The sequence below is a fragment of the Eutrigla gurnardus genome (assembly GCF_963514095.1).
Source record: "Eutrigla gurnardus genome assembly, chromosome: 3".
NCBI lineage: Eukaryota > Metazoa > Chordata > Actinopteri > Perciformes > Triglidae > Eutrigla > Eutrigla gurnardus.
Genome location: NC_139917.1, coordinates 21,009,943 through 21,026,519, shown reverse-complemented (window position 1 = coordinate 21,026,519; position 16,577 = coordinate 21,009,943). Strand labels below are relative to the sequence as shown.

At 44.3% G+C, this 16,577-nt stretch overlaps 2 protein-coding genes across 4 annotated transcripts in view; both read left to right on the top strand.

Annotated features, from left to right (window-relative positions):
* Window positions 1-8,817, top strand: part of maml3 (mastermind-like transcriptional coactivator 3) — a 93,829-nt gene extending 85,012 nt beyond the window's left edge. The window contains exons 4-6 of one of the 2 annotated variants that reach the window (XM_084003267.1): window positions 1,500-1,766; window positions 2,944-3,022; window positions 4,516-8,817. In XM_084003267.1, coding sequence (XP_083859393.1) covers window positions 1,500-1,766; window positions 2,944-3,022; window positions 4,516-5,615 — 1,446 coding nt within the window. In that variant the 3' untranslated portion in view covers window positions 5,616-8,817. Of the gene's footprint in view, window positions 1-1,499; window positions 1,773-2,943; window positions 3,023-4,515 lie in introns of both variants that reach the window. The other variant, XM_084003268.1, reaches the window with a different exon arrangement.
* A 5,224-nt stretch (window positions 8,818-14,041) lies between these two features.
* The window catches only part of LOC311010245 (N-alpha-acetyltransferase 15, NatA auxiliary subunit-like), a 35,670-nt gene continuing 33,134 nt past the window's right edge, over window positions 14,042-16,577 (top strand). For both annotated transcript variants that reach the window (XR_014596755.1, XM_084004835.1), the window contains exon 1: window positions 14,042-14,253. Coding sequence is in view for 1 of the 2 variants with exons in the window: in XM_084004835.1 (XP_083860961.1) it covers window positions 14,200-14,253 (54 nt within the window). In the remaining variant the exon portion in view is untranslated. The remainder of the gene's footprint in view (window positions 14,254-16,577) is intronic.

The following is a 16,577-nucleotide window of genomic DNA, read 5'->3' as shown; positions in this document are numbered from 1 at the left end:
GGACATGACTCAGGGCCCCCTGTCTACAGAGAGAAAGAAAGAGAAGGAGTCAAGAAAGGATTTTGATGGGGGGGGGGGAGGAGAGTTTAGAGAGCAGGGAAGAAAAGAGGTAGGGGGAGAGGGAAAGATCGTAGATCAGAACCGTCATGATTGAGCCATCTGCTGAGAGGAGACCAGCGAGACTCCAACACACACACACACACACACACACACACACATGCATGCTTAAAGATCACCACTGCCACCCGTTGGTCATTTTCTGACACTACGCCTCCTCTTTCCCCTCTCAGCTTCCCTTCTTACGTCGTCTCACTGCCATCCGGTAGGAACATGCCAACCGGAGATGAAACACGTAGCTCTGAACATCGATCAGTCTGGTCTGGCTGTCTGGTGAGCCAGTCTTAAGCAGCCGATTCTGTTTGCTCCACGGGGTTTTTTGTGCTCTAATATATACGGTTTATCTCCCCCTAACTCCTTTCTAAGAAAAGCGGAGCCTCAATATGGATTATGAGGCTTTGGCTCTTTCAAAACATATTGAGTATAGTGATGTGTTACAGACTCTAGCCAATGCTACGATACGCCGCCGTAATCCTGCTTTTGCTGTTTTCGTTCTTGCCCTGCAGTTAAATGTGATTTGTTGTGCTCTGGCCGTCCCCCCCCCCCCCCCCGTGCAACTGTGGGTCACAAACCAGTAAGGAAGGAGTGTTTGCACATTCTTTACTGGGCTGAATTGTTCTTTCTTCTCCTCTCTTTTCCTGATGACCACTCTCGTTCACATGTCTAACCTTTACTTGATTCATAAATGCTCCGCTCTCATTGGCCAGAGTAGGCCATTTCATCATATTAGAGATTAGAATACGGCCGAGTAGAGGAGGAAGTGCTCTTTATATGCTAATGAGGAGATAATGGAGGCAGCGAGGACTAACCAATGCCCCACTGGGAAGACTCAGGGTGGCCCGACGAGCTGAATCTTGAGGCGGTCCTGTCTTTATCTTGTATTTCATTCGCAACTGGTTTGTGTCTTTGGGAGCTATTGGACAAATAATGTCTGACTACGGTGTTATGCTTGAAACAGACATGGTGAAAAAGGTGTCTCTACGGATGGCAACAATGCTGGGAGTGTACTGAACATGCATTCTTTCTGTACATGCTCTTGTGATGAAGAGCAACACTGGCACTGAAGGGGAGTTGAATAGTTTGAAATGGCTTTGTTGGGTCCTTTTTGTGTGGCTTTTCCCCTTTAGCTCTATAAACATTTAAACAGACTTTAAAGTAGTTCAACATTTTGGAAAAATACAATTATTTGCTTTCTTGATGAAAGTTAAGTGGGAAAATCAATACCCCTTTCGGAAATGGGATTGCTATCAATCTTCTTACCCAACTCTTGGCAAGAAATAAAATAAGCAGTGCATCCCAAAATGTGAAACCGTTCCTTTTACTTGCTTTTAAGTGCTTGATTGTCCATCTGACCAGCTGGCCCCTCCTCTCTGTCTGTACAGGAACAAGGTGTGGTGGGAATGTCACGACCACCGGGCGCCATCCCACCTCCTCACCCTGCTGGGGGCGTGGGCTCAGGGGTGGGGCCCAACCAGGGGTCAGGACCACCTCCGGGCTACGTGGGCAACCAGCAGCAGGCGGCCATGATGAAGCAGATGATGGCAATGGAGCAGGAGAAGAGGGTGCAGATGCACATGATGGAGCAACAGAAACAGCAGCTGTTCAGAGAGCAGAGGCAGCAGCAGCAGCAGCAGCTACTGGCCGAGCAGGTGAGCGTCAGCCAATCAGTGTGCGCGTGGTGTTAGTGTGATGGCGTGGTGGCGGAACCAAACGGGATTCATCTGTTCATGAACTCCTGTCTGTTCCTGTGTCTGCAGCTCTAACAAGAGCAGCTCATCCTCTCCTTGTCTTACTGTTGTCTGCTTGCATTTATAATTACCCTCAACCAGCCCCCTCTTTACTACTTCCTTTTCATCTCTGTAGTGTGTGTGTGTGTGTGTGTGTGTGCCACCTGCTGTGATAGTGTGGTGTTTTCCTTTTATTTCTCTCTCTGTGAGGGGATCAAGCGTTAAAGACTTCTGAACTCGGAAGTCACCACCCACTATCTTGGTTCTAATTGGATCTGCGAAAACATACACAGACACACAAATGTAGGTGTCTGAAGGGAAACGCGCCCCTGCTGGGGTTTAGTGTATGTTTTTAAATTGACACCGTACCTCCATTTAATTGCGCAACACCTCAAGCTTTCCAGGCGCACATTCAGTGGTTGCTTTATATGCTGCGAGGACGCAGACAATTACGTTTTTTTTTTTTTTGTGTGGCTGCAATAGATCACCGGGAATCTGAATTACGTTATTTATTTTTTTGCAGGAGAGCATCATACAGATACTGTACACTATTCTAATCTTGAAATCACACATCTGTCTCACTTCTGCTTTACCAAACATCCGTCTGTCTCTACTGTACCAAACGTCTGTCTACAGTGTACCAAAAACCTGTCTCACATCTGCTGTACCAAGCATCTGTCTGTCTCTGCTATACCAAACATCTGTCTACGGTGTACCAAACATCTGTCCCACCTCTGCTGTACTGTCTGACCTTTGTGTCACAAAACATCTGTCTTACCGTTTTTCGACTACAACATCCGTCTACCATCTGTCTACAGGTGTTGGCCCCTGTATTGCAATGACAGTTGTGACTCTGGCAGTGTACTATAACACAATGCTTAGGTGCAAAGGGGCAGAGAAATGGAATATGGAAAAAAGAAAGCTTTGCACGCCTAGGTCAAATGTGAAACGTGTTTAAAGATAACAAATCAGGCATTATGATGAACTTCTGTGTTTAACTGTTCTTTCTGTGTTATCCTTTTTCTTATCTTCATCCCACAATGATTCAAAATCCTGAATTAAATCCTGTGTCTGTGTGTGTGTGTGTGTGTGTGTGTAGCTCCAACAGCAGCAGCATCTCCCCAGACAGATGGGCCAAGGCCAGAGGAATCCATACCCCCAAGTCAATCAGTACCAAGGTGAGACACACAAACACAATCGTCTGTTTCATTTCGCACGCAAGTTATTCATAAAAAGGACACATTTATGAATGGCAGCACCCCGATACATTTTCTAAATAAACAAGGCAAAACCTGACCGGAATTCTTCAGCATCTTATTGATGAACGCATCCAGTAAATGGATTTTTTGCTAAATTGTTTATAAGTTCTTTGGAGGACATCCTGATGGTTAAAAAAGTATTGCAATCACGCAGGCAAACTTGATCTGCAGCAACTGTGGCACACATGGTTGAGAGCCGAGACATTTAGACGTTAAACAGATGTTACAGTTCACTCAGTCAGACGTGCAAACATACAAACATGTATGCAAACAGCAGCACCGACTGAGCATCGCCCTGAAAGGAGAACCTCATCCTCTCCGCCTGCCTGTCAGATACATCAGTCGGGTGCTCAGATACTCTTCTCTCACTCGTCTCTCTCACTCTTGCTCCGAAAAGAAAAATATAGAATATTCCAGTTCTGCCTGTTACCACGGCAACTTGTCTGTCCTGGATCCCCCAGAGTTCCGGTGAAGTCAGAGAGATGGATGAGAGGAGGGAAGTGGGAGAGGGGGGGGAGAGAGAGGGGGGGAGGCTGGCAACAAGAGGAATAGGTAGATGGTCAGGTAGGTAGAAGGAGAGACTGGGAAGAGAAAGAAAGATGGAGGGGAAGATGAGTGGGTGAGAAGATGATGAAGAAACATACAGAGAGGGAGGAGGAGAGTCAAGTCGAAAGCCATTTATAGCCATCAGTAGAGTCTGTCTGCGAGTCTAGGAGATAATATGAAGAGGGAGAGGGGGCTCCAGCATGAAACTGTGGCCTAGAAATACAGTATATCTGTTAGTTCAGCTATCCTGCAGCTTAGCAGTGATTTTAAAAGATTGTGCAATCAGAAAAAGCTCACACTCTCTATACTTATATATTTACACGAGGTGATATGTGGAATAGATGTGGCTATTGCGTTGCGTTACATTACCTCCAACTGTGCTCACTCCCTCCCTACTTACGAGTCTGGAGTGTGTGATCCTCTTCCTTATTACTCCTCTGTTCCAGTCCAAGCTGTGAGGTGAGGGATTAGTGGAATGATGTCAGAAGTGAGTTTATTAGAGGATTTAGAGCCATTCCACACGAGCCGACCTCCTCAGCTCTGCCACTACCGAGGCTCTGATAGAAAAACATGGGGGAGTAAGGTGCTGGCGCTTAAGTGTGCAAAGTTTTATTTTAGCATGGTCGGATTTGAACTAAATTGGGAGGAAAGCCTTTGTTTCCAGAATGAACGGGTGGTCACAGAACATAAATCTTTGCCTCAGCACGGACTTATTAGATCGGTCTTACGTGCTGTTTGGTGATTTAAGTGGATCTAGTGCACAGGCTCCAAAGTTGTTTCATGAAAGTCCAGCTCCTTGGTGACTTCTTTCCCAATCCCACTGTCTCTGTTAACCAGTTTTAACTCCTCTGATTCTTCTCTCCTAGGTCCTCCTCAGGATCTGGCATCCAGAAGCCAGGCCCTCCAGAATATTAGAGCCGCCCGTCTCCTTCAACAGCAGCAGCAGAACCAGCAGCAGATGGTCCAGATGAGCTCTGTTCAGGGCCAGGGGGGCTCCGTGGGACCCCAAAGTGACATGGGTTTACCCTATGGCAACCAGGGGTCCAGCCAGGGCTCCCTGTACGGGCTCAATCCCTCCATGAGCCAAATGATCCACCAGCAGCACCAGAGCCAAAGTGTCCAAGCCTCCATGGGTCTTCCACCGCAGCACAACCCCACCGGAGGGCCACCCCGGCAGGCAGGTGCAGGTCCCGGGGTCGGAAGTATGCCCGGAGGCCCCGGAGGTGGTGGAGCAGGAGGGTATGGAGGACAGGGGATGTTAATGAACTCCATGACCCAGCAACCCCTCAAAGGTCCTCCCAACGCCAAAGCCCAAGCACAGAGACTGCAAAGCATGCTGGGAGCAGGAGGAGGTGGTGGGGGAATGGCAGCGGGTGGTTGGCCACAGCAGCAAGGACAGAGTCTGCAGGCCATGGGGGCGGGAGTCGGAAGGACTACAGGAGGAGGGGGAGGCGACATGGTGGGGTTCGGCTCCACACAGGGTTATGGGATGCAGCCGGGTCAACCCCCACGCATGGCCAAGCAACACTTTCAGGGTCCGGGCCAGGGGATGAGCCAGGGAATGGACCCCAGAGTGGGCAACCCAGCAGCCGGTATGGGCGGCCCAATGATGGGCCCTCACATGGGCAGTCAGCCCAGGACCAACCAGCCCCGGCCCATGGTCATGAGCCAGGGAATGAACCAGGGGGTGATGGGCCAGGGCATGAGTGGGATGGGGGGATTCGGACCGGGCCCTGGGGGGCCTGGAATAGGGGCAGCGGGAGGAGGAGGTGGACCCTATGGACCAGGGGGAGTCGGGGTTGGAGGTCAGCCACCTGGCTACCAAAGGACAGCCAATCAGGACATGTCGTCCTATGGATATGGGGGCGGGCCCTCAGGAGGTGGAGCCTTCGGATTGGGCGATGGCTCAGGGGCGGAGCTGGACTCGAGCGATGGTTGGATGGAGGAGTTTTTCCCAAGTCAATAGCCAACAGGGAAACTGGAGATGACTTTTTACTGGATTAACTAAATATTAAAGTAGGACAAATGTTAAAACCTGAGAAAGTAAAACAAAAAGGATGACATGATACGGACTGGCATGTCAGGTTATAAATGAGTTCTTGTGTTATGTTATGTGTGCGTGCGTGTGTGATGGAGAGAGTGATCATTATGTCTCGTGCATATTAATGACAAACCAATATAGAGATTAAGAAGTGAGTTTCATTAGTTTCCCTTTTTTTTTTTTCTCCACGGAATTAATTTTTCTCATGTTCCAGTGTTTGAAAGCGAGCCCCGTTTACACAGCAGCGCTTTTGAGCCTGAGCTTCAGCAGGGGCTGATTGAACAGCGCAGACTGATGAAGGGGGAGGAAGACATGTTCTCAAGACAGCAATTTATTTGTGTTTGTGTGTTTGTGCCACCCAGCTCAGTGCTTCAGATCTCTCAGCTATGTGAGGAGCTGAAGGGAGTAGAAAGCATTCTCGGCGCTCCCATTTCCTCTCTTAGATCCCCCCCCCCCTCCATATACGCACACACAAATCTGTCGCCTTCGTGCTCTCTTCACTTGATCTCTCTCTTTCCCTCTCATCCTCCTTCCCTCTCTCCTCCTGTCTTTCCCACCCTCTCTCCAGAGACTCGTTCCTCCCTCTCAACACTCCTTTCGCTGTTTAAATTCTGAACATCACAACAGAACAAATGATGTTCCTCTATTGTGCCACATAAGCGCACTCTGCCCTCTCGTGCTTTCGCTAGGCAACCAACCTGGGTGGCGTTTTTTTTTTTTTCCGGGGGGTGGGGGTGGGTTTCATTTCCTGTGCGTGGCTGTGGATGACGGATATGCATGCAGAGGAAGACAAAGAGGGAAACGCAGAGACAGAGGGAGAGAATAGGCAGCTAAAGCAAGCACTTGGACTCAAACGCTCATGCACACACACACAAACACAAACTAACAAACAGACTAACAAGCATCAGCCTGGGAGGACGCGCGGATGTGTGAGAGGCAGCTAACGGAACTAATATTGCATTAAACCCTCTGCCTGTGTGACACACCACATCACATTCATCAGGCTGACACAAAACAAAACAATCGCTGGGCACTGAATGTATTCAAGCACCACAAGTGACTTCTTTTTAAAGAAAGGAAAAAAAAAAAGGAAAAAAAAAAAAAGCTAATTGAAAGCCCACCCACACGTTTTGTTTGTTTGTTCTGCTTTATCTCGAACAATGATGCTGGTTGTGTCTTTGTCGATTAAAAGTTTAAAAAAAAAAAAAATGAAAAAAAAAGAAAAAAAAACCCACAAGAAAATTAGTCTTCTTTTAGTTTGTGTTGTCTTTTGAAAATCTGTTTGTCCTCCCGCCTCGCAGCACAACCTTCCCATCCGTTGTGACACAGCTGGTTGTCGATCGCCGTAGCCCTGCTTGATGTCATGGCTTCTCTGTACCACAGCTGTAAAACGCCCTCGCTCCAGACTCCAAACCCGACTGTGCTATACTGTAACACTACTGTGAAGAAATACTAGTTGTCCCCTTCCAGCGCTTTACTAGGAAAATGAACCACTGCTTAGCCTTGAGTTTGTTTCATAGAAAGTAGAGAAACTTCAGACAGCGGATTGGGCCTAAAGGTTGATGACTGTTAGCGTCAGTTAGCGTCGAAATAATCAGTGCTTCCACTGAAGTCAGCGTCTCCCCTTCTCTGAGCTTACTAGGAAACGTGAGGCTTTATTCCAGGCCTTCTGGCTTTCATTAGTCACCAACAAGCTGTCCACTCTTTTGCCCTAATGGTTGAGTAATAAATATGTGTCGAATAGGTTTTAATACAGTAGTCGTTGGTAACACCAGTTATAACACCTTTGCTTCTCCAACTGTTTTGTAATCCTGGTTTCAAATATGAATGAAAGCGTGTTTGTACTTGCAGTACTTTGTATTTAGCTCACCAGAGTGAAAGATCGGACAACGATGCTGTAATCAACAAACCAAAAAGCCTTCTTCTCTGTAAACTAATTCCTCGCCATCAACACATTTGTTCTCATAGTCGTTGATGTTGTATAATCCAACCCTTTAAATACAAACTTAAAACACGCCCATCGTCACGTAAGCGTTTTGCTGCGTTCGGTAGCGCCAACGAATGAGGTTCTGTCCTTTTGGTTTTTGTCACGTTTGGGGAGCAGAAGTCCTCTGTCTCAGTGTGTGGAGTCTGAAGGTCGGCAGAAGTTGAGGGATATAGCGTCTCCGTGGTTTTAACAAGGGGGGGAGATGGCGAAATGAATAAAAATGGTTTCAGTGTCTACAAAATCTCTTGGATTGTTTGAGCCTTCCTTGTGCAGGAAATGCAGCGGAGCATACGCCGGTTCAACAGCTCCGCTTCCCATGCTTCCAAAAAATGTGATCCGCTGCTCCAGGCAGGCTCAAATAAAATGTCCATGTCAGACCGGTGAAATGGTAAGAAAAACACCTGAGTTTTAGTGGAGGAAGGTGGGGAAACACTTCTGGGTCAGTGTTAAGGTCGTAGCCTTTGTGACCTTTTTTTTTTTTTTTTTGTCTTTTTTCAAAGTAAGGGTTCATGATATGGTTTAAAATTAGCTTCAGGAAGAGAAAGGAAGCCTCCCCGAAAATATCATTATGTACCGGGACCAAGTCTGTAGACAACATTTTAACAAAAATTGTTGTTGTTGATGTTCTTTGTTTTTGTTTAATTTGTTTTTTTTACTGGTGCTGACATATATGTGATTATGAGAAAAAGTATATAAAAGATAATGGCTATTTGTAAATATGTTTTTACAGGTTTAAATACATCAGATAATACAGTCTCTACTCTGTAAAGAATTTACTGTTTGTTGGAAAATAGAGAAGTATTTTTATTTTGAAGTTTTTTGGTTTCACGTTTAACCCATCTGAGCTATGCCATTGCACTTCAGACAATGTCTTACTACTAATTTGTATTGTAAACCTCCTCTCTTTTTTGGATTTTTTTTTTTCATTTGTTTTTTTTTTCTAGTTTGAGATTTGACTCTGTTCTTAAGCAGTGCTTATTTCTTTTTATCCTGTACAGAATTCTGAAATGTTAACAAAAGAGAATTACAAAATACTTTTTTTTTTTGGTTTGTTTTTCAAAAAGATACAATAAAGAGAGAATGTTCTCGCTGATCATATTAAATCAAAACATATGTTGTTCATTTGAGTTAATTTGTAAATGCGGACATAAGACCACATCTGTGGAGACCCTATATCAAACAAAGACACATGAAAACATTTAGCAGGCTAACGACATTAGCCAGTTAGCTACTTTTTAGCTTTACATTACAAGAAAACACCTACAATAAGCCAAGGATGACAATAAAGTCCAACATTTCTTTTCTTTATTTCTTTATGGGGAAAATAGGGAGGGAAAGTTAAAAATAAATAAATATATACAATTATATTTCAACATATTTTTATCAATTGGTTAGTGTCTACTGTCCATGTCTGGGCTCCATGCGCTACAACGCTCCGTCTGTGAATTCACATCAACATCAATATTAGCCGGTTAACTGACAACCAGTCCTTTCATTTCACTTCAGGGTCGCAAGACTGACTGAGACGAATGCGCTCACATCATGTAGCGCCTAAAACCAGACTGACTAACTGCTGTAGTAATGTTTTGTCTAACAGCCCTGATTTGCATAATTAGACTTGCATATGCTAAAGAGCAGAGCCTTAATTCTGTCTGGCAGTAATAGTGACGATGAATCACGGGCTCCCTGTTGGTGTCGGCAGACAGACAGACGACCACACGCAGGGCCGGGACCTTTTTGTTGTCATTTATCTTTTCTGGCTCTTTCAAACTCACTCCTCCTCATCCTCTGTAAGCCACGCCCCTTTTCTTCCTCGCTCTTCTTCATCGTGGCTACCTCTCCTCTACCTCCTCTCCTCACAGTCCCGCTACATCGTTCCTTTCCCCTCTACCTAGCTGGCTTGTTTCTCCCCCACCCACCAGCACCACACACACACACACACACACACATACACACACACACAGATCCACCGCACTCCTGCTTCCCATTTGACATTGATAAATGGAGACTAACAGAGATGACAACATCATTACTCATGTTCAGTAGCGACACCACCTAGGACAGAGAAAAACGATACGAAGAGGGAGGATGAAGGACAGGACAGGAGGAAGATGGGGAGTGAAGGGGCGGAGGGGGGAGGCTGCAGTGGGGGAGGGGGGGGTGAGGTTGCTACAAACCAGCCCCAAGCACACACCTCAACATCTCCAGAGAGCATGATGTTGAGGTGTTCATTACCGGTGTGAAAAAGTAGAGCAACTGTTGATAGTACCAGCAGCCTATACACTACACACGCCGTCCAATGAGAAGGACTGCAGGACCAGGACTAGTTTCTTTTTCACTGAACATGTTAATTAACCATTTATTATATAAAATCAAAATCCATAACAAGAATGATAAATACCAATCACCTATTACCAGAGTTTCAAGGAATTTCTTCCAACACACAAAAACCTTTTATTATATGAATTAATTCATATTTATTTCTCATTATCCATCATTGCAAACACACTTATAATGCTAATATTTGGTATTTTAACTTGATAAATTTGCTAAAATTACTTTTAACAAGATATGAATCAGTTGTATGTCAAATGAGAGTCTTAAGGAGAATATAAAATGAAAAATAATAAAGTGAAGACAAAAACAAGCAAAAGTGTAACTTTATTATTTGAACACAGAAGATGATTATTATTATTATTTTCAAACCTTAACCATTTGGTTTCTGCAAGCATGATACAGGGCTGATGTGAACCGCATTTATGAAACAGATTTTTGGTTCAGAAACGCCAACCTCCAGCACATCCTGAGGTTTGCAGTGGGTTTGGCAGGTGGCCATTTTGACATGTCATAGCAGGGGTAACATACATGGAATTGATCAATCGATCAAATTAATTATGGTCCCAATCTATTTAGTGTGTCACAGTATTTCCAGTGAGCCAGCATGCACAATGCAGGGGGGTGGTGGCCAATCCAAATGGAACAGGGCTGCAATTAATGTTATTTATTACACCTGTGTTTACCCTGCAGTAACATGTCAAAATGGCTGCTGTGAAAACGGCCCCGCTGTCTTTCTTTCTCATCAGCGCTATCGAGATCATCGGCAAGCACAAGACAACAAGCCAGCCACAAGTCCAAGTTAATGACAGCCAGTTTCCTCCTGTAGCCAAACACACACACACACACCATCAGCCTTGCACACACACTCCCGAGGCACCGTTATGGGCTCTAATCACAGCGACAAATGATGTGTCACAAAGAGTGGGAGGTGAGTTAGAAGAATCATTCACTTTCTTTCCCTCTCAGAGAGTAATAAGAAAGAAAGTAATGTAGCTGGAGAACTGTGGAGTGGAGAGACATATGGACGGGGGAAAGAGAGCACAGGGGATGGGATGGTGTGGAGTGAGAGGGAGAAAGTGTGTGTGTGTGTGTGTGTGTGTGTGTGTGTGTGTGTGTGTGTGTGTGTGTGTGTGTGTGTCAAGTTGATGAATGTGGTAGCAGGAGCCATTGTGGTGGTGCAGAACTAGGAGGCCACCAGATAACAGCAGAGCAAGGCCTAAGCTGTCGCACACCGTGAGTAAAACACCATGAAAATCTCTCTCTCTCTCACACACACACACACACACACACGTACACACACACACATTTCTAATTACCTTCAGATGACTTTATCTTTCTGTTCCACTGAGTTATTTAAATGGAGAGTATCAGACTGTGGGATAAGTGCTTTATATGCGTCCCCAGCTTGTTTAAGATAACTTTCACATGTGTACACACACACACACACACACACACACACACACACACACACACACACACACACGCACACACACACACTTGACTGTCTGCTCTCCCTCACAATTTAAAAATAGTACAGTTTGCTTGTTAGCTAAAGATAAACGACAAATTGTGTGGTCGTGAGCAGTGATGTGGTTTCACATCTTTTCTGTCAATGTGGCGCCCTCTAGATGATGCTGGCAAGAACTGATGAGAGCCTCATTCATCCTGCTCTCTGTCCTGCACATTTATTTTCTCATTTCACAACTATAACAGCAGCCTTCAGTGTTGAGCAGATTATCTAAATATTATTACACCGATTAAGGGGCACCCCACCCATTTTTCACACCAGGTTTATTAAGAACAAGGAGTGCTGCTCAGCCTGTGAAAACAGTAGAATTTAGTCTTCTGGAGGAGCAATCTGAGAAAATACCCTTGATGGTGTCATAGTGATGTCATCTGGATTATATCGTCTTTGACTTTTACTTAACAACAGTAAAGGTTTTGACGGTCTCACCTAGATTTACACTGATGAGAAATACGCTGATTAGTTAGGAAAACAGTAGTGCTCCAAAGGTTCTGTGGCAGTCGTGAGCAGTATTCAGATGGATTCAATAATAATATCACTTTTATAACATGCCTGTTTATATAGTTAAAGCTACAACACGTTGGTACAATGGTTTCAGATAAATGCTTGTATTACCACCATCCCCTGCAGTCCAGAGGTGCAACCTGACAAGCTGCTGAAGATGCTGGTAAAGAAAATGCATTCTGATAAAAGCATAACATATGACTGAGAAATACAGATTTTCTTCTGCTCTGTCTTGACCAGGATAACAATTTAGGCCGAGAAGCACGGGACTCAGGGCCATGTGCAGTATAAGTGTAATTTATAAAGCCTTAGTATTTTGAGATTTTATATTCCAAGCTCTGAAAACAACAGCAGTTACAGAAATCACATAAAAGAACCCAGTTAATTATTCAAACAATTTTAATGTTGAAATGTTTTATCTTTTTAAAAAGCTTGAGGTGAATAGCCAAACTTGATTTGATTGTGTGTGACATCAGGGATCAAATTCCTTTATACCGATTTACTACAACACTCAAATAACTCAAATAATAGAAAGAAAGAGTTGTTTAAGTCTGTAATCATTCCTCCGTATTCCATCAGGGTTTCATCATTTTTGCAAGATGACATCCATGATCTTACTTTATTGTTAAATGCAGACAATTTGCATAATATTTAAGGTGCATATTTTCATTTTATATTTGATCTCATCTAATTTTAATTTATAAATGCACCTTCTAAAGTTTAAAGATCAGAAGCTTTCATCCTGTGAGGAAACCACATCAAAGACCAGGATGCCAGCATATAAACGTGAGGACTGTCCTCAAGGACAAGTAGGTGTTGCTGCCATTTAGCATGAACCTAAACTACCTTCCTGAACTCATGTACACCTTTAAAACACTCCAGAAGGTTGGCCTGTACAGTAACACACTCAGTGTATTGCCAGTGTCTAATGGCAAAGCAGATGGAATGCACTTGTTCATGTTCACCAGTTTGTAAATGATCTCACATGGACTTGGACTGTCAGGGAGACATTGATTACCACAGAATCACATTTAATATGTAATAAAATCCTGTATCTCCACTTTCTCTGTAAAATTTCAATGAAAATCCATGGGATAATGGACGTAAAAATATGTCTCTGCTTGGCAATTTACCGTAACATTGTATTCCCTCCTCCTTTGCATGATGAGTGCATTTGCTGCCTGGCACAACCCACAACGATATGTTGATAATCTCCTCGCCTCATTTGCACAGCTACAAAGCAAATATCACCTTAAACATTACTGGAGATACCCGAAGTCACAAATTTAATTTGGACTAATGCTCCTGCTTCCCTTCCAAACCCCTTGCTCACTATAACTGACGCCGTCCTTCAAATGCAGATCTCACAAGGTGTGATTTTGAAGATCGATAACAACCTCACTGGGCTCCAGACTGCATCGATGTTTTGAGTGAGAGGTGCTTGGAGTGAATTAGGTGACCGTACCTGGGAAGGGGCACTGGTTCAGATGTTTTCATCATCCTTCAATGCCAGACATGATTTAATACAGTTCAAAATACTCCACTGGGTTCATTTATCATGAAAAATACTTGTAAATGTGACTATTATGCCTTTAAAGCATGATTCTGGGATGATTTTTGGTATCCAGTTAACACAAGTGTGATATCTTAAATAATATTATCATCTAAAGGAAAAAGATATAATGAGAAAGGGCGTTTATGCTTTGAGGAGTATTGCATAGAAAACGTCTTGTGTTCTGCAGTTAAACCTTTTAAATGAAAAATATGCAAGTTTCAGGATTTTTTTTTTCAATAATGGGGACAATATGTAAATGTAATCATGTTTAACAAGTGTCAAAAACAATTCAGACACAAATTATTATTCCACGCATGTTTTAAGAATGTCCGGAGGGGACCTTCAACTTTTCTTTATTTACAATCTCGCTCGAATGCGAAGTAAAATCCAGCCGCCGCCATTTTGAAAGGCGCCGGAGCTTCCGCGACCACGTGAGGAGGAAGCGAGTGAGGGAAGAAGACGGAGCAATCGAGCGGAGCGGCTGAAGCAGGCGAGCCTGCCCGAGCCATCACTCAACTCTACTCGTCTTGACTAACGTTACTCGGGCTAACTTTAGCTACATGTGCTGAGGTCGAGGGGGAAACGGATCTCAACCGCAACAATGCCGACAGTTACTTTACCGCCGAAAGAGAACGCTCTCTTCAAGAGGATTTTGGTGAGTTGCACGTTAAAAGAGTCCCACGGGGTGGACAAGTTTAAAGGTTAATCGGCAACACGCTTGTGTGACAGTGTAGCTCCCCGGTGGCTGCCAGCGTTAGCTTCAGTGTGGTAGCAAAATGGCATCATTGAATGGGCTAGCTAGACCGGCCGTGACATGCGCTGTCACCGTATCGCAAAGCCAAAATGGTTGCACTTGACATTGTTGTGATTCTCATTCGTGGTGATTAAAATGCACCAGCACCGAAAGCACGCTGGTGGTTGTTTGAAATAGCCAGGCTCTGCTAGGTAGGTGAGGCGATAGGCCTCATCGCTTGTCATACACAACAACCGATAACTTAATGCTAGGTTCCACGATGGCTAACATGCTAGCCAGTGTAACGGTCGTGTATGTAGCTTCTCAAACTGCCTCTTATAACTTCTGTGGCGTTTGGTTGTTGTTATCTGGGTGTATAGCGGGTGTTTTACCGGATTGTAATTGTACGTTTGTTTAGTGTCACGTAAACTAGCGATGCGAGCTCAGCCCAGTGGCTGGCCATTTGACATTTAGCTAACAGTTAGTTAATCGGCTAACGCTAGCCAACGGCGTTGATGTCTTGTTTTAGCAGATAAATCAGTCTTGATCCGTCTGTGTGGGACCCCGGTCTGCCACATTGCTATCATTGGACTGGGTTGGATTGGGTCAAACTCGTAACGTTTAGATGAATGCATGTTTTAAAATTGAGAGGAAGCTAGGGACGGACCGGTGTGACTAAGTCAGCAAATCTGTAGCTGCTTCGGGCCTGCTCTGCCCTGGCAGCTAGCTACCCACCCATCCATCCATCTCTACCATATTTGAGTCCCTGTGTCGCTCCGCTGCAACTTTATATTTGCACACACTGGATGAAATCTAGTTTTGATCGTTACAGGATATAACACTAACTGAGCCGTCCAGAAAGTCAGTGTAGTTTGCTGCATATTAAATAAGTCTCCCCCTTCTTCTGCCATGCTTACTGGTTGTCATCCTATGTTGTTAAACATCTATGCGTAGCTATGGAACGATAGCTACGTGCTTTCCAGGGACTGTGTGGTGTAGATTGGCAGTTACTGACCAGGTCAGATAACCTTCATTGTTTTTGAAAAGCCGGGGCTCCTCTGGGAGTTGGTTGCTGTTTATCAGCACATTGGCAGAGGGCATTCATTCACTCTACCTTTGGCAGGAAAACAGACCTGTGACCTGCACTTGATCTTGCAAAGTTAGAGCCTGTTGATTTTTTTTTGTGCGTGTTGGACAGTAATGAAACGTTCATCAGAAAGTTACAGAAAAGCCTCCAGCACCGTACTTACTGACCTGTTGCCAAGGAGTTTAAATGTATGCACATTATTATTTGCAAGTATGGCTCTGCAGCTTCCACAGTCAACCTGTAGTCTAATTTGCATGAGCATATATGCATGCATTGAAAGCATTTATTGACTGTCTTCATCTAAACATCATTCAACTTGTCTATAATACATTTAAATTACTTTTAGTTCTTCTTCCTAGTTAAAAAGAGGTCTGAAAGCATTTCGTTTGGTTAAGTTGTTGCACGGATGAGAACCCAGTATTATTAAATTACTGTCATTAATTACCGTTCTGCAGTGGGGATATGATTTTTAGATTTGAAACAGTTTTCCCTTTAGCTGTAGCCAGAAGTGGACCACACCCCTATGTATTTTTTGCTCCCCCCCACTGAGTGCCCAAATGCATTATTAGAAGTTGGCAGATATCCAGCTTCTGCATGGCACTGGAGTTTGAGTTTCCATTTCGTTCTTGTTGTGGTCAGGGTGCCACTTTTCTTGACTGTTAGTTTTCCCTAAAGTTTGTTCTTGCACAGCTTACAGAAGAGGTAATTTTCATCAATGCTTCATTGCAGTCTTGTTCTGACATGACAGCTTTTGTGCTGCATTTTAATTTGCAGGGACAAAAATGCATCCAGCCAAATGGTAAAACTGTGTTGCAGACGTGAGTGGGGTAAACTTAAAAACATCCAATAGTAGTGAGAGAGAAGCTGAAAAGTCCCACGGTGCTGCAAGGGGCACTGACAAAAAAAGAAGGTCCTGACTAATGGATGTAATACTTCATTTCACTGATACTACTTGTAGCAACTTGCCCACACCAAAGGGAAGCCCCTGATGTTTTCTGTTCAGTGCTCAGCATGCTGTGGGACAGGTTCAGCAGAGTGAAACAGAGTCTCCTGAAGTTGAAGTTATTTATCCATCTCTCGATGTATTATTTGTATAGAACCATATCGCTACCAGGTTGTCTCACAACTGAACTATTGTCCCAGGCGTCAGTGCTTTTGG